The sequence below is a fragment of the Trachurus trachurus genome, assembly GCF_905171665.1.
Source record: "Trachurus trachurus genome assembly, chromosome: 22".
NCBI classification, from domain to species: Eukaryota; Metazoa; Chordata; class Actinopteri; order Carangiformes; family Carangidae; genus Trachurus; species Trachurus trachurus.
In genome coordinates this window covers 11,345,790-11,371,818 of record NC_139907.1, presented here as the reverse complement: position 1 = coordinate 11,371,818, position 26,029 = coordinate 11,345,790, and the positions used below count along the sequence as shown (strand labels likewise).

Below are 26,029 nucleotides of genomic sequence, written 5' to 3'. Positions count from 1 at the left end.
GGAGAGGAATTAGTAGTTCAGAATATACACAGATAAATCTGCAGAAAAAATGTATATAAAGCTTGCACTTACAGTATACTCCCATTCATCCAAAAGTCAATATTTTGCCTTTAAAGATGAGCTTTTAAATGGTAATGATCCACTTAGGTTGCATGTTTTGAGGGTGACACATTGAATAATAAGGAGCCAGTACTTTTGACCTGAACATTATTTAAAAGATGTAAGGGGCTGTTTGAGTTAACCCAAAATCGTTGGATTTGATTAAAGTAAGCCCCCATGGGAATCAGCCAATGAATTTTAAAATTTTAAACAGGAAGATAAAAGCATGTGATCTGACGATGGTGATGCGTTTTTATAGCCCAAATATGAACTTTAAATTGATTTTTCATTTCCTGTGACTTAGGAGCGGTCGTGCAGAGGCACGCTCAGAAAGAGAAACGGCGGGCCAAAAACTGTCCTGCAGTTCGTCATTAATACCACAAACCGAAACAAAGCCAGATCTCTTCTGACACATGGTCCTTCTGCAATATAAGGCTTAGATATGGGTATAAAAAGAATGCAGAAGCCACTTTAAAGCCCACCTCAGTTTTTTGTTGTGCTTTAGTGGTGGATATGAGCAAACACATTCATAAATAATCAAATTACCACAAAGTAAATGCCACACAGACAACCTGGAGCCTTCTGGGCCACAGATGGTCTGGGACCGGGCCGTTGCTACTGTAGTAATTCTGGGGCCCCTGAAAAAAAAACTGTGAGTGACAGTAACAGATAACTTGCATGTTATTCTGATTTAATACTTCTCCACTATGAAACTTTTGTTGCGGTGTAGCTTTAGAGTTGGGTGAACATCCGGCCTCTCTCTTCACTTGTTCCTGGTAAACAGATTTATGTCTGTTCTGCAGGCACTGGAAACCAATCTGTGCTACATTAGCTAATATGAGTGGGCGTTACTGTTGCTCCAGCATGGACAAAAACATTTTTTCAAGAGAAGGCAGGGGGTTCTTGCTTGGAAAATAAAACATATTTCATAAATATTGCATGTTTTGTGGCTTTGTTTTGATTCTGATGCAGCATTAGGATGAGTATTAGTCATGGATATATGGAGAATAATTTAGTCATATCAAGGCAGTTGAATCAGGTCAATTTAGTCATAAAAAGATTAGGCTATACTGGGGTTTTGGGCTATGGGCCCCTAGAGTTGTCATCACCTTTCTCCCCGACTCTATGCAACGAACCTGTCTGGGACCACAGGGTAATCCAGCAATGCATTGTATTTTAGAAGCTTTTCAATAGTTTTGTCTTAAACTTCATCTGCAAGTTAAATTAATGTTGTGCAGTTAAAAAACACCATTTCTACCTGAGATACAGTGGAATTTAAATATAAATGCACCTCAACACTGCACCTAAACACCAAGTTGAAAAACTGTGGCTACAAATTGAAATAGCAGAATAGCTTCAACTGTTTCATGAAAGTAATTTGCGACATTTGTGACAAACTTTGACTCTTAATTAATAAGCAAGCAGGAGCGCAGACAAGGACAAATTGGACTCTTTCAAAAACCCAAACTAAATGTTGGACAGCTCCTGAAATTCAAAGACAAACTAATGGGGATCCAAACAAATAAACAAAGATTAGTCACCACAAACTGCCCGTCACACACCAAGGCTCTGAGGATAATGAACTTTGCGAGAGAGTGTTCATCTCAGGAATTGATCGGTTAATTTGTAAAAGAAAAAACATGTAATTTCTCCTTTCTAATAGTTACTTCAGTTTTGTTTATTAGCCTACATTTATCTGCACAAACAAGTTCAAACACCATAAATATTTGAATCAGGTAGCCTAAATATGACCAACCCTACTCGTAAAAACAAACAGCACTGAAAGTTTTGTGAGACTTGTTTGTTTAAATGTGTCTATATATCTATATGTGATTTGTTTACACAGGAAAAACACCTCAGGATGATTTACACTACAGGACGACTGCTGTGAGGCTGCAACCAACAATTATCTATATGGGTCTCTGTTGGTCTGACTCATTGCTTGGCAGGGGCGCTGCGATACATTGGTGTTAATGACATTTTTAAAATGATATCGATATTGTCTTCAAACATAATCATAATGTGATTGTCAAAAGGACAAAAACTTGTAAAAACACACAAAACTCACAACACTTGCAAATACACTAACGTGCTTCACAAACTCAACACAACTGAAGTGTTTCCAGTGGATAGGCCTACAAAAAAAGTGACACACCCCGCTAAAGCCTAAGGCTAGGCTACATACAATCTGAATAATATCTGAATCATTGTAATTAATTAATACACCAAATAAACTCAGTCTATTTTGAAACAGCACCAGCAGGTAGGCTTTTAGTGGTTTTTATAATAGGCTACTGTATGTTACAAAGGTGCTGTTAGCTTAGCCTTAGCATTTAGCTGGGTGCATCACTTTTTTTGTGTTCCCACTTTTTTGTGTGTTGTGTGTCTCCTGATATCCTATCCCTGGGATTATTTTTCGATATTGAAAAATAATAATTATGAAAAAGTTGCACACCTGCACTTTGTAGGCTACATTAGGCTATATTGCACAACTGTCCATCCTGCAATGTCTCCTTATAACTTTATAGCCTAGAATTTTTTTCCCCCTAGATATTATTGCTAGCATACCGGTAAGTTATTTTATTCTTCTAAGTTATCTTATCTTTATTTTCTTTCTTATCTTTATTCTATTCAATTGGAGCTGCTGTTACACAATAATTTCCTCCAAAGGATTAATGAATTTCTGTCTTCTATTACTTTCGTGTGTTTTTATATATGGACCCGGAGTCTGGAATAAAGTCTATCTATCTATCTATCTATCTATCTATCTATCTATCTATCTATCTATCTATCTATCTATCTATCTATCTATCTATCTATCTATCTATCTATCTATCTATCTATCTATCTATCTATTCTATAGGCTACTTGCTATTGGCTGCTGGCGGATGACGCGGTCGTTACGTGTGAACCAATAAATTAAACGCGACTCTCCCTTTCACCGTGTTTTTAAGAGAGAGAGAGGGAGAGAGAGAGAGGTTGAAAAGGTATAGTAGTCCTCGTCGGGCTGCATCCGGGGAACACAGCTCCATGGAGATGCAGCAGTGAGTCCGTGCGGCGGTGGTAGTGGTGAAGCCCAGAAACCAAAGTAAAGTAAACGGGGGAGGGTCGACGACGACGACGACAGCGGGAGGGGGGGTCTACTCTGCTTCTTCGTCTTCAACAACCGAGTTTACAATGCGTCTTTCACGCCGCTGAACGGGGGTCTTGCGTGAAACGATGAGCCAACTTCGCCGGTCGTCTCGTATAAGCGGAATGAGCCACTACTACTCTTCTTGAATTGAATTGAATTGAATTGAAGCCCCCCGAAAACGAAGAAGTGTGTTGTGTCTGTGTGCGTTGTGTTGCGTTGTGTTGTGTTGTGAGCGTGTGTTTCTTTTGCTTTGCTTTTGGCTGGCAGAAGGAAAGAGAGAGAGCAAGCAACAGAGAGAGAGAGAGGGAGAAATAGAGGAGAAGGAGGAGGAAGGAAGGAGCGAGCATGAAGAAGCCGAGCGCCCTGCTGCAGCTCCCTGTTGTCGGCTTGACTGGGAAATGGTAGCGTGCTGCAGGAACCGCACTGGGAAGAGGGAACATGGTCGAGAGGAGCAGCAAATTCTTGTTGATCGTCGTCGGATCCGTGTGTTTCATGCTGATTCTCTATCAGTACGTGGCCCCCGGGGTGATCAATTTCGGCTCCCCGCACGGTTATTTCACGGAGGAGGACGAGGGGGACATCTTCCCGACTCCGGACCCCCACTACGTTAAGAAATACTACTTCCCCGTCAGGGACCTGGAGCGGACGATTGATTTCCAAATCAAGGGGGAGGACGTGATTGTGTTTTTGCACATCCAGAAGACCGGCGGGACTACCTTCGGCAGACACCTGGTGCAAAATGTGCGCCTGGAGGTCCCGTGCGACTGCAGACCGGGCCAGAAGAAGTGTACCTGCTACCGGCCGAACCGCAAGGAGACCTGGCTCTTCTCCCGGTTCTCCACGGGCTGGAGCTGCGGCTTGCACGCCGACTGGACCGAGCTCACCAACTGCGTGCCGGGGGTCCTCAACAAGAAGGAGAACAAGCAGAAAAATCAAAGGTAAGTTAAGAGGTTAACTTTACAACTGGGGGGAAATGTAAATTGCATTATTATTGACTATAGATTATGAGCGAGGCGAGCACATGCAGAGGAGAGGAGAGGAGAGGAGGGGAGTTGGGGTTGTAAACCTGTAGTGCAGAGCCTGGAAAACCTTCAGCAACTCTTTTTGATTTAATTTTTGATTATTAGCCTAGATCATTGCAACTTTTAAACTTAATTATTGTTATAATATCTAACCTTTAGAAGAGTATTGCAGTGATGTCAAAGTGAGCTTTACATAAGGTCACTGTGAACTCACATAAGATTTAAACTTAATCCAATCACTCTAAATCAAAACTTAAAATTCAAACTAATTTAAAAAAATGACTTAATTACCCACGCTCCCATATCTACTTTGATAATCCTGCTCGGTACATATCTGTGGCTGGTCTACAAAACAGCCTTTTAATGCGGTCTTATTCCTCTGGAGGGGCAATTATAATAGGCCTAATCTGATGGTAAATTTTTAAAAGCATTTCTTCACACAAAATATCAAAAGTTTTACAAGAGTATGCAGCTATTTTTAGTCCCAATTTATGACACCAGAGACAACACAGTACAACATAACAGAAGGTAATACAATTTTTGCTGTAATCCCCATAACTGAATTACAAACACACAACACAAGTCCCTCCAGTCTTTATAATGAGTAATGCCACATTGGTCGCTTTGTTATCCTTAATCAAAAGGGGGTTTTCTTTCTCTCCTCGCTGGGTGGGACGTTGTTGTTAATGTTGTGGCGTGGAATCGGAAAGGAGAGCATCCTCCTGAAATAGTGGCTTGATAATAGGCTGCACATTGAAAAGACAAAAAACAAAACGTTGATTGACATTTCAACACCGCCCTGTCACAAATGCACACGAGGAAAGCTCAACAGTGCCTCTTGACAATTGTTGATAGGTGCCACCACAGTATCAGGATGGGTGTCCTCCTCCCACTGAATCCTCTCTGTGTCTGCGTGCATGTGTGTGTGTGTAACACATCCAGGCAACATTTCTATTCAGTAATAATCCCTCACATTGACTGCAAGGTATCCAGACACGACGCGCATTCTTATTAAGTTATAACCCATTTCTCCTCCTCGCCTAGCCCATTGTTGTTGCCAGCCAGCGTATTGCATCCCTCATCCCAGACATATTGACGGCTGTATCAACTTCCATTTCACTGCACCCTTGTGGTTAAAGGGGAATGCTTGTTGAATGGGTTATGTGTCTTTGTATTGTCTAAGCTTGTGCAGGATTTTTTTTCCTTCCTTCTTTTTTTTGGAATGATCAATAGGACAAAGGGGCCGTTAGAGAGATGTGGGAATTTTAAAGAAGAGACAGGAGTGACTATCTATGTATCTATCTACTATCTATCTATCTATCTGACTGTCTGGCAGCCAGACGCGGAGCTGGAGATGTCACAGGCCGGCTGCTCTGCTTCCCACCGGGGGCTGCTGCTCCAACTGGGGGGGGCTCAGCGCTGCAAGGCAGGGCAGGGCAGGGATGGGCTGGGTCGGTAAGGGGGAGGTAGAGACCGGGGGAGGAGGAGGAGGAGGAGGAGGAAGAGGGGAGGGGGTGCCCTGCGGGGGTTTGGCTCCACTCTAATCCGGGTGATTATTACCGCTGGGACACACACACATACACACACACTAGCAGTGGTATTTGCTGTTGGCGTCGGTCCTGACTCCCGTGGTTTTCCCCGGTCAGAGGTGATAACGCGTCCGGCCATTCTGCATGGCGCGCTGAGATATCACAGTGGATGCAGGATAAACGGCCTTTCATCACTTTGTGAGCACTTTTTCAAAGCCAGAATGTGTGTGTGTGTGTGTGTGTGTAACTGTGTATATACATATCTGTGTGTGTGCACCTGCAGAAGCCACGGGAACAGAAAGCGACAGGGAGACGGAGTAGATGGGGAAAGGTCTACTGTAGCAGAGAGAGAGAGAGAGAGAGAGCATCTTGCCTCTGGTATAATAGACTATCCTATCACTGCTGACAGAAGAAACAAGGGACTATAGGCTTAATGGCACCCTGAAGAAAGTCAGCACTGCTCCATATTACACGCTACTTCTACTTTCCTCCGAAGAGAAACTGAAAACACTCTCTTTGTTTTCTCTTCCTATTCTTGCGTCTTGTTCCGTCTCATTGCCCCCTCCTCCTCCTCCTCCTCCTTCTTCTTCTTCGTCTCTACACGACCTTCTCCCCGAGTTTGCTCAAGTCCTCGCGTTCCCTGGTATCAATGTGGCAGTGCTTGTTCAGGGACATTTGTCTTGGGGCGGGGGGGGGCAGTAGCAGTGTGGCGAGGAGGAGGCCGGAGGAAGTGTGAAAAAGATCATCTGTGTTTACAGAGCGGCGGCGAGGGGGATTTTCTTGGCGCAGTGTTGTACGCATAGCTTTCAAGTCTGTGCTGTGCTGTGCTGTATTGTCAGTGTGGCGGAGAGATAAACAGTCTTGTCACCCCCAGTCAGCGTTTAGCGGCTGACACTCCACATACCTGCCCGCGTGGTGGATGGAGATAGAAGGGGCTGTGTCTTTTTTAACTTTCACGAAAAGAGAGAGAGAGAGGAAACGGCCTATCTAGACATCTCTGACCACGCAGCAGCTGCAGCAGCAGTTTTACTGTCGAGCTCCAGCTCTCTTTCTGTCTCTCTCCTTCTCTGCAGCTGTGTTCTCTTCCAGCTGTCAAGTGCATTTTACACAAACGTCTCAGACGCTGCAAAAAATATAAACTTGAATTAGGACCATTTCTATCAGCTGCATTCAAGTGCATAATCTCCTGAATGACAGAAAAAATCACACAATGGACAAGTTGTAGTCGACATTGACTGTATTTGTTGGAAAGAAGGACATGTGCTTTTGTTTTAACTGTTGCAGGATGTAAAAGTCACGAGAGGAAGCAGGAGGATCAAAACTCAGGCTTATTCAGTTTACTAACACGTAACATCAAGGAATCAGCACATGTAGCTATACACGCGTGAGAACCTAAAACTTATAAAACACAATATATATCAACAGTTGCCCCTTTAGAAACAGTTGTTCAGATATCTCTGAATGCCTCAAGCTGGTGTGTAACATTACTGGGCCTCTTGCCATGGCTGTATGGGTCTGTGGAGACATTGAGGAAATTGGATCGAATATGGTGATTTTTTTTTCATATACTCTGTATCATAAACTGTGGGGGAGAGGGAGGGAGGGAAAAAAACGTTATGATGGATTAAGCTCAGTTTTGGTCCAGTGACAAATGTGTCAGCTTTAGTGGAAGGCGCGTTGAGCAGGAGCGAGCGTCTGCGAGGTGAACGGTTGGTAATAGGAGAGACAGGTCTGTCTTTGATCGGTGATGAGATGAGATCGAGACGAACAGTGGCATTGTGGGAGAAAAAGAGCTCGCATATAGCTACTCAGCAGAGCGCCACTCAGAGTGGATTTGTCATTTCCCACCTCTCGTATCAGTTTTGATGTCCTTCACTGATCCCATGGGAAATACTAATACACACACACACACACACACACACACACACACACACACACACACACACACACACACACACACACACACACACACACATACAAGCACATGCGCGTACACACACTAATGAGCGAGTAAGACAAACACACAGACTTTAATGCACGGCCTTAGAAATGGGGTTCCTAATTGGTTAAGGAGGTTCCTATTACTTTACTAAATTAGAGCTACATTTTCACATGGGGGATACCATCTGTCCTGTGTGTGAGTGTGTGTGTGTGTGCATCTCAAGTGTTTGTGTGTCTGTTTTTAATCCTAGTGTGTCATCGAGCGTCTTGGTAAGCAAAGTGATGGGGCTAATTTTACTGCCTCCATCTCGGTCCTCTCTCAAATCACTGCCTGTTTCTCTCTCTCTCTCTCTTTTTCTCTCCTCTGCCTCCTCTTCATCCTCTCTAAAACACCCCCCCCCTCCCTCCCTCTCCTCCCGTCCTTTCCTCCCTCTCCTCTCCTCCCTCCTTCCTTCCTTCCCTCCGTGATGGTGTCACTCTCTAATCAAACAGCAGGCTTGCTTTCCGCTTGGTGGCTTTATGGCCGGGGGGCTTTCTCTCTATCTCACTCCTTCACTTTCCCCACTCTCTCACCCCTTTTCTCCCTCCCCCCTCCTCTTCCTCCATCCATCTCGGCCCCCTCGTCTTTCTCTCTCTCTCCTTTGCCATCTCTCTCTCTCTCCCTTTCTCCCTCTCTCCCTCTGAGCGTGACTACTGCATTAGAGGAAATGTCTTTTCATGGAAGATTTGCTGCAATTTCCAAAATGGCCGCTTTGCCTAATGGACAACTGCCTTGGTTCTAATGAATGATTACATGTATGAGTATGAGGGAGAGGGAGAAGGGGGGGGCGTGAGGAGGGGCTGCAGGGGCCGAGGCGTATAGAGGGAGGCGATGATGAAGAGCAATATGAGGAAGATGATGCGGGACGGGGATGAGTGTGGGACAAGAGGCGAGAGCTGTCAGGGAATGATTGAAAAGATAAAAGATGGAGGGGTGAAAACGTTTAGTTTCATTGCTGGGGAGGGGGCTAGTCAATTAGCACGGTTGTCAGGCACTGGGCATTACTCTTCTTTCAATAGGTCTGTTTCAGATTCACAGCACAAATCACTGCACTCTAAGATGGCTCTGTGTGTGTGTGTGTGTGTGTGTCGTGAGAGCGGATGCGTGTGCATGTGGCGGCCCCAGCATGGTGCCATCAGCCAGCCAGCCAGCCGGCACAACCCAGAATCCAGATGAACTCCAGGAAGCTGCAGAGGCGGGCGGCCCTGGCTGATTGGCATATAGTTGTACAAATGTGTGTGTGTGCGTGCGTGTGTTTGAATGTGTGTATGTGTGTGTGTGTGTGTGTGCGTGCATGCGCTCATGTGTAGCCAGGCAGGTCGGTGTTAATCCAATCAGATTAGCCGGGTTTAAGCGCTGGCGGCCGGGCGCTCCAAAGCTGGTTACGTCCACTCATCCTCCAATGCGGCCGCAGCATTCCCAACAAACATTCCCATATCCCTCCAGCCAGTTATTCCCCGCCTGTTTTACCAGGCTTAGATGGATTTTACTTATGGGATGAGCCCATTTCTCTTATACTAGAAACCAGCTGGTGATTTAACACCTGGACCGGCCCGACGTCCACACACAGAGAGGAATAAAAGTACATTTAGTGAAACACTTTTCTTCTTTTGATACTGGAGCCATGAAAAGATTAAGGAGTCGTCCGCACAAATACAGGTTTAGGAGTATCCACAAAAGTTTTTTTTTATTGTTTTGGTCACTTGGAAACGGATACCAAAACAGATCTTTTGTTAAACGATGATGTCATAGCCCACCTCTGTCACCAGTAACCTGATCCACACTGTTGGACGTCGCATAACAACAACAACAATGGCGGACTACTGCCGGGCCCCTCTGTCAACTTGTAACCTTTGGAGTTTGTATACAGCGTGGAAGTGTTAGAGCGCCACATACAGGCCTGGCATATGCATGCACTACCAGCGTTTTGGGTCATGTGTACGCAGATATTTCTTGAAACAAAGTTATGTTAACGGAAAACTTTTTGAGAACGAAGAAAGTAAAGGTAGTTTTTTGGAAAGCTCTGTTTCCATGTGGACGAGGCCTAATGAACTTATCGTGGTAAATGTCTGAAATGACAAACAAAATGCTGCTTACAGACTCTTAGCCATCATTAGAACTTGAATTATTTTTGTCATAGTGAGTCATTTAAAGACAGCATTTGGTTTTTAGTAGCTCTTTATTTGGCATTTAAACCACTAAACCACTTATTTTCCAATCTCTTTTGACCTCTCACTTCCTCAAAACAGAGCTTCATTTACCTACATTCAACCTGGGACATGAAGTCATGAAGAGTTTCAGTTCTTCCGTCTCGTGCTGTTTTATTTGCATTGGCTAGAATTGTTAAAAAATCATGCTGCAGGTCTTCCACACTTGTTAATCAACCTGCAATCCTTTTTTAAATTTAACCCACAGGTTAGAAACCAGAGCACTGAACCATCAAGTCATTCACAAGAAGAATAACAAAAGCTGATTATCATGACGCTCACCTCGTCTGCAACACCAGTAATTTGATCCTCCGTTGCACTTGATCACTTGCTCGTTGTACATTTAGATGTTTTTACTTCTGTTTTCAAAAGCAGCTCTGAATAAAATGATTAGATTACTCACTCAAATGATATCCTACCTTTTTAATTACAGGCTTAATTCAGCACCAGATCAGCCCATGCACCAAGAAGAGCACATAAAGCCGCTGCGTGAGTGGCTCTCTGTGTTTTTAATGCACCGCTTCTCGCAACATACTAGTGAAAGGGCGGTCGACTCATGCAATCACGCTCACAATAGGTTGAGATACAGCCCCTATGTGTGTTTTTTTTCTCTTCTTCAGTGGCTTTAGGCGAGTGTTGACAGGCCTCCCAGCTACACGGCTGCTTCCTCTCCACTACAGGAGTTCAGCTCAGGTTCAGCCTCGGGTCAGCGTCACGTATAAACTCGACCTCGCCTTGCAATTCAAAGTTGGAGAGATAGTTTAGCTCTGGAGGTGCTGGAGGTGGATGTGGATACCTTTACCCGGGCCCCTTGTGTTACACAAACAGTGGAGGTTTTTTTAGTTTGATGCCCTGTTGTTCAGCCATTTTTTTTTTTTGCTACAGTAGGCCAGGGGTGCAAATGGCCTCATTAAAAACCAAACTGTTGAAAAATGTGAAGGTAAAAAAAAAAGAAAAAGTGTGGTCATGTATCTACTTTAACTGAAGCTGTCCAGAATACAAAACCAGTACGGTCAAGTTGAGTTAAGACTGATGTGGCCATTGATTCTGTTTCACCTCGGTGCTTCTTAAAGACAGAACACGCAGAGGGATCCGCTTGACCGCCGACAATGCGACGACGACGGTCTCTATTGGTGGTCTACGAGGGGGTTATCATCATTGCTCTGCCTGCTGCGAGCCTACATCATTGATTAGCTGTTATGGATCTGTGAGGGTTTTTTTTTTTTTTTTTTCCTTCATTGATTGATCCAAAGTGAATGATGCTGACACAGAGCAGAGCCTTTCCAGACCCATCCGGCCTGTACCCGCGACAAAGACGGCAGAGAGGGAGAGAGAGTAGTAAAGAAAAGCTAGAGTGATGTGTTTCTTAATCATTACACAGCCTCTGTGGCTCTGTGTGTCACTCTGTCTCTTCCACCCTCTGCCGCTGACTGTCAAATGTCACCCCCCCCCTCCACCACCACAACCACCACCACTGCTGCTCCCCCCACCGCCACCACCACCAAAGTGATTCCTCGGCCCTGTGGACAAATAACCGTGCGGTGAATGATTAGCAGACATTTCCATGGGTCTGGTAATGAGGGGCGCTACGCTGCTGCAGCTCCGCCAACAGGATTACTGCCTATTGATTAGCCTAGCCTAGCATTAGCCGTGCTATAGCAAAGCTACGAGCGGGGTTGAGTGATTAGTGGGCATTTCTATAGTGGTTAATGAGTTGGTGCTGCCGCAGAATGCTATGGTATGCTCTCTCCATGAGAATGGGATTACAGGCTATTAATCAGACAAGAGGCGAGCTGAAGTCATTAGCCGCTCTCCCACGGCAATGTCAGCGCGTCTGTGGCTGATCCTAGATCCTGGTTTCTAAATCGGGTTTGGCCTTGTCTCCGACGTCTGGTCTCCTGCCACATATCGACCCCCCCCCCCCCCACCCCCACCATCCCAGAGTGTCTCTCTGTCTCTCTTTTTAACACCCACAGTCGCCTATTCTTTGATGACACTTCTCATCTTTTTCCCCCTCTCCTCCTTCACTTCTCCTGGAGATGGAGAGAGGCCGAAGAGAGAGAGAGAGAGAGGCATGCCCAGGCACTGCTCTCTCTGCATCCTCTCACAGCGCTGTCTTTTTCATGTGACAAGTCCAGACAGGATGTGACCCGGGAGCTTCTCCTCATCCATCACCCCCCCCCAGCGCCTCCTCATTTATTTGTAAACAAACAAATAAATGCATCCATTTTGCTGCATGTGTGCGTTTATGAATAAATGCATCTATTCATGATGCTAATGTGTGTTTGTGTGTGTGCGTGTCTGTGGGAGAGTGTTTGTATGTGTGTGCGAGCGGGAGATGGCCAAAGGACGGAACGAAGAACGAGTAGAGGAGAGGCTGACAAGCGTGTTAATTGAATTGTGGGAAAAATGCAAATCCCATACTGCCTCTTTGAATTAGGGGGAGGAGTTTTAACTGATTGGGACTGTCTCCTCTTTAGACGCACATACACACACACACACAGTGAGCTAACTTTTACCAAATCCCCAAAAGAAGAGAATGAATGATAGCGTTTGTGTGTCTGCATCCTTCCCTTCACCTCACCCTGTCTCTTTCCCATCAGGCCCCTCTCCATTTTTCTGACCATCATGGCATCCCAGGATGCCAGCGGCTTTTGTCTGTGTGCATGCGTGTGTGTGTGTGTGTTTGTGTGTGCATGTTAGAGCCCCACCAGAACAGCTAAAGTGCTGATGCCATTCATGGAAAGACAGAAGCGAAAAAAAACACAGAGATTCCTCGTTCTGCTACACTTGGTTTGTCTGCTTCACTCCAGGGCAGAGCCGTACATCTCCACAGTTGCTCCTTTTTGAAGCTGTACATGTTTTTTTTTCTGTGTGTGTGTGTGTGTGTCTGTGTGTGCGTGTCTGTGACTGTGTGTATGTGCCTTCATTTGTGCATTCAAGCTGCGGTTGCATGTCTGTGGGTCCATGCTGTGTGAATGTGCAGCCCGTGCAATCTGTGTTCTCAAGTGTGTACGGTGATTTGATGTGTGTGACTGTGCGCAAACTAAAAGTCTCTGTTGCTGGCATGAGCTGTCTTTTTCATACTTAAAGCTAAATTATTAAAAAAAAGCTCTGAATTAACCAATACCCTCCTTTTTATATTTTTCTAATAAATGCCCAGGCCTTGTATGGTAATCTATGACAGTGGTTTTCATTGTTGGGGTGGGGGGCCCAACATTGCTAGGGAGTCCTCAGCAAATGAGAGGGAAGATAAGAAAAAATGTGAATAACAAAATAAAATCGAATTATTATATTCTGAGAATTATTAAGAAATACAATTCATAATAATATAACATATTAAAAACCTTATTTTGCTTGACAGTCAAAATATAATTCATGATGTCATAAACCTTTAGTGTTGACCTGGCGGTTTGCGCCTGACATCACGCCTCAAACTCGGTAATGCCGTTTGGGGGCCTTTGCATGGAAAAGGAGAGTTTGTACCAAGCATAAAAAACAGAGGGATGAGGTCAACTAAAAGCAGTGTCTTGATCACTTTAGTTGATTTTTTGACTTTTTCTTTGACAAAAAAATATTTTTACTCGAGGTCCGTTTATCAGCTTGAAGCTACGTGTAACTGACTTCTGAAGCCCGTCAGCTTTAATTGAGGTTGAAAGTTGCAGAAAATGTCAGTAACCGCACCTTCAGTTAATTATTATAGGTCAAATGCAGTTGCTTGTTTTTTGAGGTCTCTTTATTATAAAAAAACGGTCAGTTGGAGAAAGAGTCAACTTACAAGTGAAGCTTGGTGAGATTTATAAGTTTGATAATAAATAATATGTGAAAGGTGTCTGAACTAGTGTTTCTGTTCTCGTTTGTGGAAAAAGAAGCACGTTCCTGAGGTTTACCTTCTAAGTTTCATGTGAATTATCACGGCCATTATGAGTTATTTATTTACTTATTTTAGGAAGTTGAATGTTTATACCTTCGCTATTATTATAACTTGAGTTCTAGAGTTGGTTTTGTTTACCAGCGCACTCTTCCTCCTATCGTTTTCTGATCCTGTTATATTACAGAAGTGAACTACAAAAAACTGAAACACTATAGTGAAACTAACACACAAACCAAGTCACATGATTGTTGAGAAAGACGCCAATGGTAGCATGAAATGAGGTTTTTGTGTTTTGTTCTGGGGAATTGTACTCACTCACTTTTTCCTACTTTCAGTTTGCTGTGTCAGGTTTTTTTTTGTTGTTGTTGAGTGGGGCATCTCTTTATCAGAGCACATACACCACAGACACTCGAGTTGTCGAGACGCTGTCAGTAACGTAATCAAAATGCCAGCTGCCGTCCTGTGAAAATTACATTTACAAAAAGTGATTTTGATGAGAACAGTAAATTATATTGTAGCCGCTCTCATGACACAAACACCCACACACCACCACCACCACCACCACCACCACCACCCCCCTTCCACATATTAAACACAGGCAGGCTCTTTCATAAAACTGACACCATCTGGTCTAACAAGGGTTAAATAAATAAGTCGCCTCATCTGGAAATCTCAGCGCGGCCCGTTGTGGAGCTAAACAGTGCAAAAGTAGGACAAGCCTCTTCTGTAACTGCTGTAAAGAGCAATTGAGAGAGCGGGAGAGTGTCACCCTGCTGAATAAAGGTCAGTGTTAAAGCTAATCCAGTTATACTATTCTTAGTGTCTCTTCACCTCTTTGTCTCTCACTGCTCTGCCTCCTCCTCCTCCTCCTCCTCCGTCTTCCTCTTCACCCTACACGGCACCGTGGATCTGGGCCACGAGTATGTAGGTTTCACCTTTTTTCTCTCTCGCTATGCACTTTCATCCCCCGACACCCCCCTAACCCTCCCTTCTGCTGTTCTCTCCCCCCCTTTTCTCCCCTCCCCTGGTTTCTCTCTCTCACTCTCTCTCGCTATCTGTCAGAAAAACTTTCACTTCTTCATCCTCCGCCACCACCACACTGTCGTTTTGGGTTCCCAGCACGTGTCGGCTTCCTCCAGAGAGAGGAAGTGATGTGTCAGGAAGGGCTTTTATCCGCCAGTGATCTGATCTGATGTGAGATTGAGATAAACACGGGAGGGGTGTAGTGTTCTCTCTCACTCACCCTGGGGAGCTGCACTTTCTTTTTTCATTTCTATTTCCTTTGCGTGCACAGATATAATTTTTTTTTTTTTTAAATAGAAAAATGCATTGGTCTTGAGGGTGATTGCCAAAATTATGAAGGTAATATTAGATCTCAACTCAACTCATTTTTTAAAAATCTGCTGTGAAACTTAACAAGATAAGTTTGGGAAGTCGTCTTGTAAAAGTGAAATCTCCGGTTTGATCCCTTACGGCATGTAATAAACCTGCTGACAGCCTTGAGTTGTCTGTCAAAGTGTCTTTTGAGAAGGAGACTAAACCTCCACCTGCTCCCATTTCTTATTACTTTATATTAGACTCCACTCACTTAAAACCCTATTGAATCTCTCTCGCTAGCTGCCACGCATGCAATGTATACTGCTGTGGCATTTAGAAGATTAGTACAGGAGGAAAAAAAAACACAAAATGTATCAATATTTCAGATCTTGCCTTGGGTTGTCCTAACAAGCACATAGACGAGCTGTTAAGAGTTTAATAGGAAGGGAAAACCCGGTCCCGCTGAGGGGAAGACTATTTTCAGGAGTCAGTGTGCGGGTGTCTTACATTTAAAAGGCTCATGTGTGCGTTTTATAGTCGATACCGGACGAGACTAATAGATTCATCAGCTGCTCATAAAGATTCCGATCAAGGCAAATACTTTTAGATAATCTGCGAACGAGCTTCCTCTTCCTCGCTCAGGCTTCAGCGTTGGCCGCCGCCTTCACTCTGGACTCTGTCTGCGGCTGGAGACTCGGTTTAATACAAATGATGTGATGCTGCAATGAAAACCAAGCTGAAGCTGCACAGTAACTCACTGGCAGCCTTGATCACTTTCTTACCCGCGCATTTCTCACGTTGTTGTTTTTCATACCGTACAGAATGCAGCTATTGCACATTCCCTCGTCGTTATTGCACATTGCACATATTTGTGTATTTTTAATGATTTTCTTTTCTTTTTTTTGACTATGCTGTAGATCATTTATTGTATTTCAGCACAGTTGTGCAGTGGTCAGTGCTGTTGCCTCACAACAACAGGCCTGGAGCCTCTGTACCTGTGTGGGTTGTCTGGCTTTTCTCTGGCTTTCACAGTACAAAGACCTACACATGAGGTTTATATGTAACTCTAAATTGGCACAAGTGCGCGTTATTTGTCTCGATATGGTGTATCATATCCTTGCCCTCTGTTAACTGGGATTGGCCCCCTGTGACGCTGCACAGATCAGCAGTATAGCCGGTGGATGGATGTTTATTTTATTGAGAAAAAAATTCTGTTTAGGGCTCGTACTGTGTTTATTTTTCTGTGGCCAAACCATAGCAAGTTGCTCGTATGTGAAAACCTACTCTGCAATAAACCTAATTCTGATTCAGATCACAAGTGTTCATGAGGGAAAAAAGCATTGTATTCCACCCAACAGTCCTAAAGGCATATCTCTCTGAATCACAAATATGAACCTGCTCGTGCTGCCGGAGGATCATAATGAGTCAGTAGGATTCATCCTCTGGGGACCGTAAATGTCTGTGCAAAATTTCACAGCAATCTGTTCCACAGTTGTTAAGATATTGGAGTCCGGACCAAAAGTGGTGCAAAATTGCTCCCAAGTGCTGATATAAATTATCTTTGGAGGATAAATCAGTCGACTGCGACTCCCACCGGCTACCAGTCTGAGGCGTATGAATCATTTACTATTTGGTTCTTGCGTGTTGTTAAAATTTGACCTCTTGACCTCAAGCGCTGGGCAAATCAAACCGAAAGAATGACTGTGAGACAGTCTTCCCATCGACCACCTGTCACATCGCTGCCATTGACACAACAGCAAACAGTCGTAGACACTGGCGTCATTCATAATAGGCCAACAAACTGTTGGTGGCAGCTCAGACATTTCCTACAAATGTTGCCCCCACTGTCAAGGAGCTTTCAGAAATGAATGTATCATTGTGCCCCGGGTAAATTAAAAGATCTCTCTGTTTAATTTAAGCTTTCTTTAATCAAGGAACTGGGTTCAAAACAAATCCCTGTGTACACTGACGTCCTATTGAAGGCAAAATCCTTTTTCCTCACTAAAGGGCAGCAGGGGGAGTGGGATCGAACGGAAGAAATAAGTAGTTAACACGACTAAACAAAAGAAAAATGCCAAGAACATAAGACAAAAGAGGCTTAATCATTTGCAGAAGGCAATAGTAAAACCAAAACAATGACTGCAATGCTCGAAGAACAAGAGGAAAACCACTGAAAGTAATTAAAGTGAAGTAGCACAGTTAGCGCGCCGTTTAAGAAAATCTACGTCTTGTTTTTTGCTTCCGAGCGTTCGCAGCAAATAAAAGACGAAGGCAGCGCTGAGGCGTTCGAGGACCGTGAGAAAACCAAAGACCCCCAGGTGGGCCAGTGTACTGCTGCAGAGAAGATGACTCCTCATCAGGTCTTGGGTTGCGTGAGGCCGGTCCTTTTTGCATGTCGGGCGCCACAATGCAAATACTTGGAGGCACTCATGCAAAAATGCAGACCACGCTCTCTCTCTCTCTCTCTCTTTTCCCCGCTGCCACACACATTCTGCCCCCGTCCCTCAACTGACTTTATGGATGTTCACTGTTTGACGTTTTCCCTTGTTGAATATACCCTCCCCCCTCCCCTTCCTCCTACACAGCCTTTTCTTTTCCACCTCTTCCTCCCTTCCTTCCTTTCTCCCTTCTCCCTCCGCCGGTTTTTGTCCAGCATCTCTTCACGCTTGACCAGCCTTGCTGTGACTCTTGACTTCAAAGAGCTACTTCATTCATCAGTCACTCATCAAGAGAGAGAGGGCCATTCAGCGCCGCGCTAAAAGAGAGGGAGGGAACGAGGAGTGAGTGTATAAAAAAAAAAAAAAAAGAGAGAGAGAGGGGGGAAAAAGAGGGGGAATGAGTGCATGAAAGGAGGGCACGAGAGAGAAAGAGGATCCGCTCTTGACCGCGGGGAACCTCGGGAGTCACAAAAGCAAAAAAGGGACACACTCCCACACATCTACACACACCCATACAGAGTCACTCTCAACACTTACACACACTCACACTTTTTGTTTTCCTCGCTGGGTGTGTACAGATGCAGCACACATGATCCCTTCGTCCTTTTTCTGTCCGCCCGTCTTCTTTCTTTCTTTCTTTCTTTCTGTCTATCTCGTCTTTCTCCCCCTCTCATTCTTTTCCCATGAGCCGGCAGTACAAAGGGGTGTCGGGGCCTGTTCCTTCCCGTAATCCCTCGCTGCACCTGGGCGTGTGTTTTCCTTGAAATCTTCTCTTCGCGGCCGCGGCCACTCTCTCTCTCTGTGTTTCTAAATCTCGCCTTCTGTATTTTCATCGCCTTTCGTGCTCACTGACATTCTCCTTCTTTTTTTCTCCCCCCCATTCCTCTATATTTTGAGGTGGCTGGCAAGCTAGTTTTCAGGTCAGTGGGAATTGCTATTGCTTCCCCTCTCAGCTGGAGTCTGGCTCACACTCAACTGCACACACAAACGCACTCTCTCTCTCACACACACACAGACACACACACACACACACAGATATGCATGCTTTTCTTTTTGTTGATTGCTCCGTCTTTGTCTACACAGGCATGTGGCTGTGTGGTCTTGTATGCACGGTTGCCCGACTTGTAAAGATGCGTTTGCTCGTAGGTGTGCCAGGTTTCTTTTCATCCGTCTTTTTGTCTCTTCATTATTCCATCGCTTATTTGTTTTTCTCCCCCAAGTAATAAGTCATAACTGAAAGTCTGTCACGCTCTGTGTGCCGCTCGCCTCAGTCTGTTTTTTTTTTTGTGTATGTGTGTTGTTGTTCACTTTTCTGTGTGAAGGAGGATTCTTTTGTGATTCGCCTCGTCTGTGTGCGTGTGTGAGCTTTTACCCAGATTAGACTTTCCTAATCAACAAGCAGGGGTTTGTTTATGTTCGACTGCTCGTCTGCAGCTCGATGTCAGATTTATCAGATCATTTTTGCTCCTACGAAGCTTTCACATGGACCCAAAGACATTAAGGAGTTTGAAAATGTCCTTTAATCTCAGCAACTAAGGTCTTCACTCAACCTTTTCTTTATGTTTTAGAAAACAAACATTCTCCCTTATGGTTTTCCTTTATGAAATATCAGTTGGTGATAAGTTTATAATCAAATCGTCACAGCTGAAAGGCTGTAAATGGATAATAATGTTGGTTGTGTAATGCTTTTGATGGAAAAGATGATTTATGGATGATCAAAATAGCTGTCGATAAATATCCAGCTGATGTGTTAGAGGCGCTGGTGGAGTTTCTTGTAAATGAAGTTTCTGTTTACATTCGCCTCGTCTCACCAAATGTGTTTCCTGTAGATCAGTTCAATGATGTGAAACCATTGACACGAAGGAACAAACATAAAAGGACTCACATCGCCTCATATTGCTGCCAGTGGTGGTTGGTGGGGAAAAAAACCCACTCCACCGGGTACCTTTAATCAGCTTCGCTGTTTGAGCTCAACTCTCAATCAGCTTGTAATAGGACGAGTAGATATAATTTAAGGTGAAATGGCAGATAATATAGTTGGGAATGGATTTGACCTGAAAGTTACCTTTCTATACGGCTGGAGGGACGACATGGAGTCAGGAGCTAACAGCGATGCTGCGTTACAGTTAGAAGTTCATTATGGAGACGATGAAATCCATTACAGACGCTGTTTGATAACTTTTACCTTTGTTGAGCTTATGATGTTCACTTTGTCCCGTCACCGTGGCTGACAAGTGTTAATTAAGCTCTGGTTTACGTGGGAGCTGTATTTAATCGTGGTGTTGCATAAAGCTGTTTCCTATGATTGTCTCACCTGTCTGTATGTACGTGGCAAAGCAAAGGAAACGCACATGTGTAGCATTAACAGAATCTCACTCAGCTAATTAAACACCTGAGCTCTTCTCTTGTCATCGGTGTGTTTTTATAAAAGAGCAGAGGAATCAAAGTGAAGAAGAGAAATTGCACCAACAGGGAATCCATCAAGGATCTGGCACGAGCTCTGGCGTGTCGGCAAACCGCAGTGTTTGGATTTCAAGAGTCAAATACCATGTCCACACTCTCACACAGTCTTTATTGGGCAAAGCTTCACCATAGCAGACACACACACACACACACACACACACACACAAGCTGCCACGTGCCAGCGCACACCAACGGACACCGAAAGCTCTAAGAGCAGGTGTGCCGTCGTACATGAGTAATAAACTTAATAAAGCAGGGGAAGTGTGGAATAGTTAATGAAACAGCTATTGCTTTGTTTTTTTGTTATTCCTATATGCCAGAATGAAAATGATAGATAGATAGATAGATAGATAGATAGATAGTGATTCTGTGTATGCAGCTTCTTACACACATACACACGTGTATAAGAAACTGCATACACAGAAATTTGTCAAGTCAACTGGCTCACTTGAATCTATCTATCTATCTATCTATCTATCTATCTATCTATCTATCTATCTATCTATCTATCTATCTATCTATCTATCTATCTATCTATCTATCTATCTATCTATCTATCTATCTATCTATCTATCTATCTATCTATCTATCTATCTATCTATCTATCTATCTATCTATCTATCTATCTATCTATCTGTCCAATGTGGTGAGTCATTCAAGTTCTTGTAGGCTTAGTAACATGCCTGCCCTGACATGCCTGCACAACACACACTCATACACACACGTACATGTACAGACACATTAACCTTAAAAATGGAGAAAGTGGAGATGGCGGTAGAAAGACGTACAAAGAGCTTAATAAAAGCGCCACCACCGAGGAGGAGGAGGAGGAGGAGGAAGAGGACACTGGAATGGAGGGATAATTGCGTTCAAGTAGGCAAACAGAAAGAAAGACGGCATTGAAAGGGGAGATGGAGCGAGCAGTTGGAGGTAGAGAGAGCAAAAAGAAAGCAGGGATGGAGTTTTTTAAAAGGGGGGGTTGGGGGGGAGGAGGGCAAGAAGGTGAGGAAAAGTATCTCTTCGTCTCCCCCTCCTCCCCCTATGGAATGTTAATCAGCGTAAAGAGGTCAGCCCTTTTGGCGTTTCAGAGAGTGTGTATTGTGTGTGTGACTGTGTGTGTGTGTGTGTGTGTGTGTGTGTGTGTGTGTGTGTGTGTGTGTGTGTGTGTGTGTGTGAGGAGGGGTGAAAAGGTCGGACATGGTGTTCTGGCCTTTTGGAGCCTTGTCTGAAGTGGTTGAGATGAACAACTGCACACAGGGGTCCATTACAATGCCCTTTACAACTTTCTTTACAACACACTCACTCACACACACACACACACACTCACTCACACACACACACACCCTAGCCGCAAAACTCAGATAAACAGTTCTTTGATAAATCAGTTCTGACAACATTGTCATGATAATGAAGCACAATATCCAGTTTGAAGAGGAAGAATTACGCGTCTGTTCATGTATAAAATACCGATAAAGTTAGAGCATTTTGTTTCCGAGGTGTCTCCTCTGTCTGTCAGGGTTGTTGTTTTGTTTTTTTTGTGTGTTTTTTTTTTTTATAAGAGCAGCTGTCACCTGTTTCAAAGCACAGATTTCTAATGTTTAACATAAACTCCCAGCATCCATACCTGTCGTCTCCTTCACACGGCTCAGAGAGGGGAACTCTGTTACCGGCAGGGTTAGAGCTGACACACAAACTCACACACAGAGTTGTCGGTCACAAAACAGCCTAAAGGATCAAAATGTTTCATGTGTGGCAGCGATTTTTTAAAATGTGTTGTGCGTTTTTTTTTTTTACAAATATTTTTATTAGAGGTCTGTGAGGTTATTTCAAGACGGCATTAGCTGGAGGGTGAGAGAAAGGCTTGTGCAGTATTGACAAAAACATGAGAGCCTTTTTTTTCTTTTGTGAATTGTGCACTTTGGCATGAGTTGCACTGCATTTCGACTCTGTTATTTATTTATTTTCTCTCTCCCCATATCTGAATTCAAATTTGGCTGCTTAAGAATAATACATAATGCATAAATGAAAGTGCAGGTGCTTCAGGATTGAACTTTTTTAAAGGGTTTTATTCACTTTGTATCTTTGTTTACTGGCTATAATATCCTTCACAGCACCAAAATAAGTTTCCTAGGAAGCTGTGAAGCTCTCTCTTTTTTTTTTTTGCATTCAATAATAATAATAATACTAATAAAAAAGAAAAAGACAGCCTCTGGCGATTTGGAAAAAGCAGCAGTCAGTATTGAGTTGCCCTTTCTTTATATGAATCATCCTGCAGTCCCAATACAGAGGCAGGTAATACAGAGGCCCAATACAGAGACGTGAAGGTTGCAGTTATAAGAAATCATCAAATAAAGCTGTCTATCTATAGGTCTGTATTAAACACGGAGGTGACCTGCTGCAGGAAGGCGTCCACACTCAAAAAAACCCTCACACAAATCATTTATAAAAGCTGCAGTGATCAGTATTTTTAGGGTAACTGTGTAATTGTGTGTGGAAGAGGTTCCCTTTTTTTAGTAGAAGAGCCACAGATATCGACAGTTCCTTAGTGAGAATTTAAGCACTTTGCAGCTCATTGTTTTGGTTCATCCTCACGGCTCTTGACAGTGTTTTTTTTTTTTTTTTTTCCCCACTGCTTTTCAGCAGAAAACCTCTTCGAAACCCACACTTCACTTCCTGCTCAGCATCAAACACCAGGCCGACAGAGTTAGCGATGAGCTAGTGAGACATTTAGCAGCTAAAGAGCCTGACATTTTCCATAGGAACTGCCGGGTCCAAAGGTAAAACTGGCAAGAGTCAATGTTGGACTTTGATTTGCTCTGCGGTCAGAGACGTAACTCTAGATAAACAGCAATGATATGTTAGTTTTCAGACTGAACAGCCTGTTTCCAGCTTGTTACATAAAGTTATTTGAGGTTTGAAAGGATTGTTAACATCTTCACATTTTCTTTAACACGTTTTTTTTCTGCTCGTGTCATTGAAAGCACCGATCGGTATGACTGCTATGACATGAAGCAGCACTGAGCTGTAATTGTGCCATGTAGTCTAAGTGTTAGTCCCAACGCTACACTACAGGTGTCTCCAAGAGAATATAGCCTGCTCTGTGAATGCACTGCCTGCCAATGCTTAAAAATGTGGTCTTTGCTTTGTTTACCTACACAAAGCAATTGCATTTAACACTGACATTCCTACTGTGATGAAAAGCAGGCATCAGCAGGGGCAAAGTGAAGCGTTGGGAAATTGTTTTACCATGTGAAAAAGGAGCTACTTTGTCCTGCATTTTATTTTGAAGGCCTGGATTTCCTTTGTCAGCCCTCTCTCTCTCTCTCTCATCAACTGATTTATACACATTTCACACCCATTGCTGCATTTCTTTGGGTCACTAGTCCAACGTGAAGAGTGCCGCTCGGTGTCTGTGTCTCCTTAGCCGGGGTCGTTTCTACAGCTAAATCAGTTGGGAGCAGCTTTTTTCAAACTAGAAGTGCTTTCTCCTTATTTCAGTTTATTGGGCCGTATAAGAAACTGGGCCGTGTAATTTCACTTGGGACCAAAAGCAATCGGACCGGGGGACCTTGTTGAGAGGGGGGCTGTGTGTGCTCAGTACAATCTCGTTGCACCTCTGGAGCGAAAACTGTTTTGGGAGCGAGGATGAGATCTGACCACCATCCATCTCCACCGCGCTGAACAGGGGCGGACGATGCAGAACAGTCCCAGCGGTTTAATTTCCGTTTCAATTAAATCGTATTGCAAAACCGAGAAATTGACTTAAAAAAAAAAAAAAAAGGGCTGAGTTAATTATTCAGAATCTCATTTTATAAATAGTGGGATAATCCTTTGTTGTACATTAGGATGACAACAGGCACAATTTCTAAGGGGAGAGCGGTAATCAGTGCAATGATCCACATCCGCAGCAGATGCTGATGCGTCATGTTTGTTTAGCTGTTAAGGAAGCGCTCCCTCCAGATACAAACATCTGACTAATAAAGCAACAAGGATCACAGGGTCAGATCTGTTCCTTTTAGTCTTCAAAGAAAGTAAAGAATCAGACAACAAGTATCCTCATCTATTTATAATTCAACTAAATAAATAAGACAGAAAAAGCCTGTTTTGATCTGACTGGTGCATTGTGCGCTTTCTATGCCTGTGTTTTGTCACCGCACTTTAGCTTTTATTGACATTCATGCACACAGTGCAAAAAAAATAAAAATACCAACACTATATTAAGTGGCACAGTGGTGAAAAATGACAGGAGGCTATAAAACATCACTTCAGTACAGAGAGTGTAGGATTTACAGGTCAGGATGTATTCAAGATCACATTTTCAAAGTGTTGGCCATTATATCTAAAGTAAAAAAAAAAGGTCATGTTCTTTTAAAGGGGTAAAAGTCACTTGATCTTCAGGTTTTAAACATACAGTTAGACGACTAGATCCCTCATAGTGGTGTTTTCACAGAAGTCTCAACCACTTTGTAAAAATAATCCAAATTTTCCGATGTTTCAGAAGCAGAATTTATTGAGAAAACGAGTCTTGTAACTTCATTCTTCTCCATCGCTGATGCCCAAACCATTCATCACCGTTTTTTATAGACCGGCCTCCAAAATTATGATCAAAGCATCAAAAAACGAGACAAATGTTGTAATAAAGCAGAATCAGTGTGAAGGAGGAAGCAGCTTCAGACTCTGACTGTTTTCTCTCACTGTCACTGAATCGAGGTTAGAACATGTTGTCCATTCACCACTCTTTTATCTCTGTGGTTGAGATTGTGTGTGTGTGTGTTGGGTTGATGGTAACGTTGCATTTTAATGCGTTAATACATATGTATGACCATACACACGTTAGCTGTCATCTCTACCACATCTCCTTCTGATTAATTTAACTTTGAGGTGAAAGTGAAGTGACTTCGATGCATGATCACCTACCACACACACACACAGACACACACACACACACACACACACGGATCCTCTCTTTCTGGCATATGGTTTCTGACAGTGTTGTTGACTGCTGTGGATATCTGGAATGGGATGTTGGTCCCTGTGGAATAAGAGATGCTATCTCTGCCTCCTCCTCTCCTATCTTCCAGTCCGTCCCTCCCTCAGTGTTTCCTTGTGTCTCTCTCCCTTCGTCTCTCATTTCTTACCTGTGCTCTCACTCTGTCATCTCTTCATCTCTCTCTCCGTCCCTCTCCCTCTCTCTCTCTCTCTCTCCCTCCGACTCTTCTTCTCCCCTCCATCAGATAGAAGCCGACAGCTGCCATCAGGCTTATTTCAGGCACTGACACGCACCCGCTCTCCCTCCCTTCTTCGCTTTTCACACTTTTTTTTTGCAGTGTTTGTCACTTCGTCTTATAATTTCTCCATCTTTCTATCTACCTGCTTGCGAGAGAGCAAGTGTGTGTGTGTGTGTGTATCTTTCTGTGTGTATGTGCAACTTGAGTGGCTTCTGATGCTTTTTGGCCCCGACGATCTGGAGGAAGACAAAAGCAAAAAAAAAAAAATCTGGGATTCACTCCTCGGCACGGCGACTTCTTCCTTCTCCACCTGTCCATCTGGTTGCTTATGCTCCAGGGACGGCATCTCTCCGCGAGGGGTTTGTGTCTGCTTGTCCCCTGAGTGTCAGCCTCTTTTAGCACACATCCCTCATTCATTTATAATCAGGTGTCAAGCCTCGCCGTCCCCCCGGCTGCACGGATTCCCAGCATCTCTGTCAGTACCAACATGTCCATATGTCTACCGGTCCATCTCTCTCTCTCTGTCTCTCTCTTCCTCAGGTTTATACATCTGTCCACCTGTCTGTTTTCCGGCCTCCCTGTCGTCCTTTTTTATCCGATAAATAGGTCGTCCACCTCTCAGTTTGTCCTCCTGACTGGCCGTCCTTCCCGTCCCCGCTTTGTTTGTGCCACTCGGCTCCTTTTCTTTCTCTTCATTTTTTCCCCACTCGTCATCTGTCAAATTAATTCTTCTGCATC

At 43.9% G+C, this 26,029-nt stretch overlaps 1 protein-coding gene across 1 annotated transcript in view; it reads left to right on the top strand.

Annotated features, from left to right (window-relative positions):
* Positions 1-3,162: 3,162 nt before the first annotated feature.
* hs6st1a (heparan sulfate 6-O-sulfotransferase 1a) overlaps positions 3,163-26,029 on the top strand; it is a 59,137-nt gene continuing 36,270 nt past the window's right edge. The window contains exon 1 of the mRNA XM_083998321.1: positions 3,163-4,170. Within this exon, the coding sequence (XP_083854447.1) occupies positions 3,671-4,170 (500 nt within the window). The 5' untranslated portion in view covers positions 3,163-3,670. The remainder of the gene's footprint in view (positions 4,171-26,029) is intronic.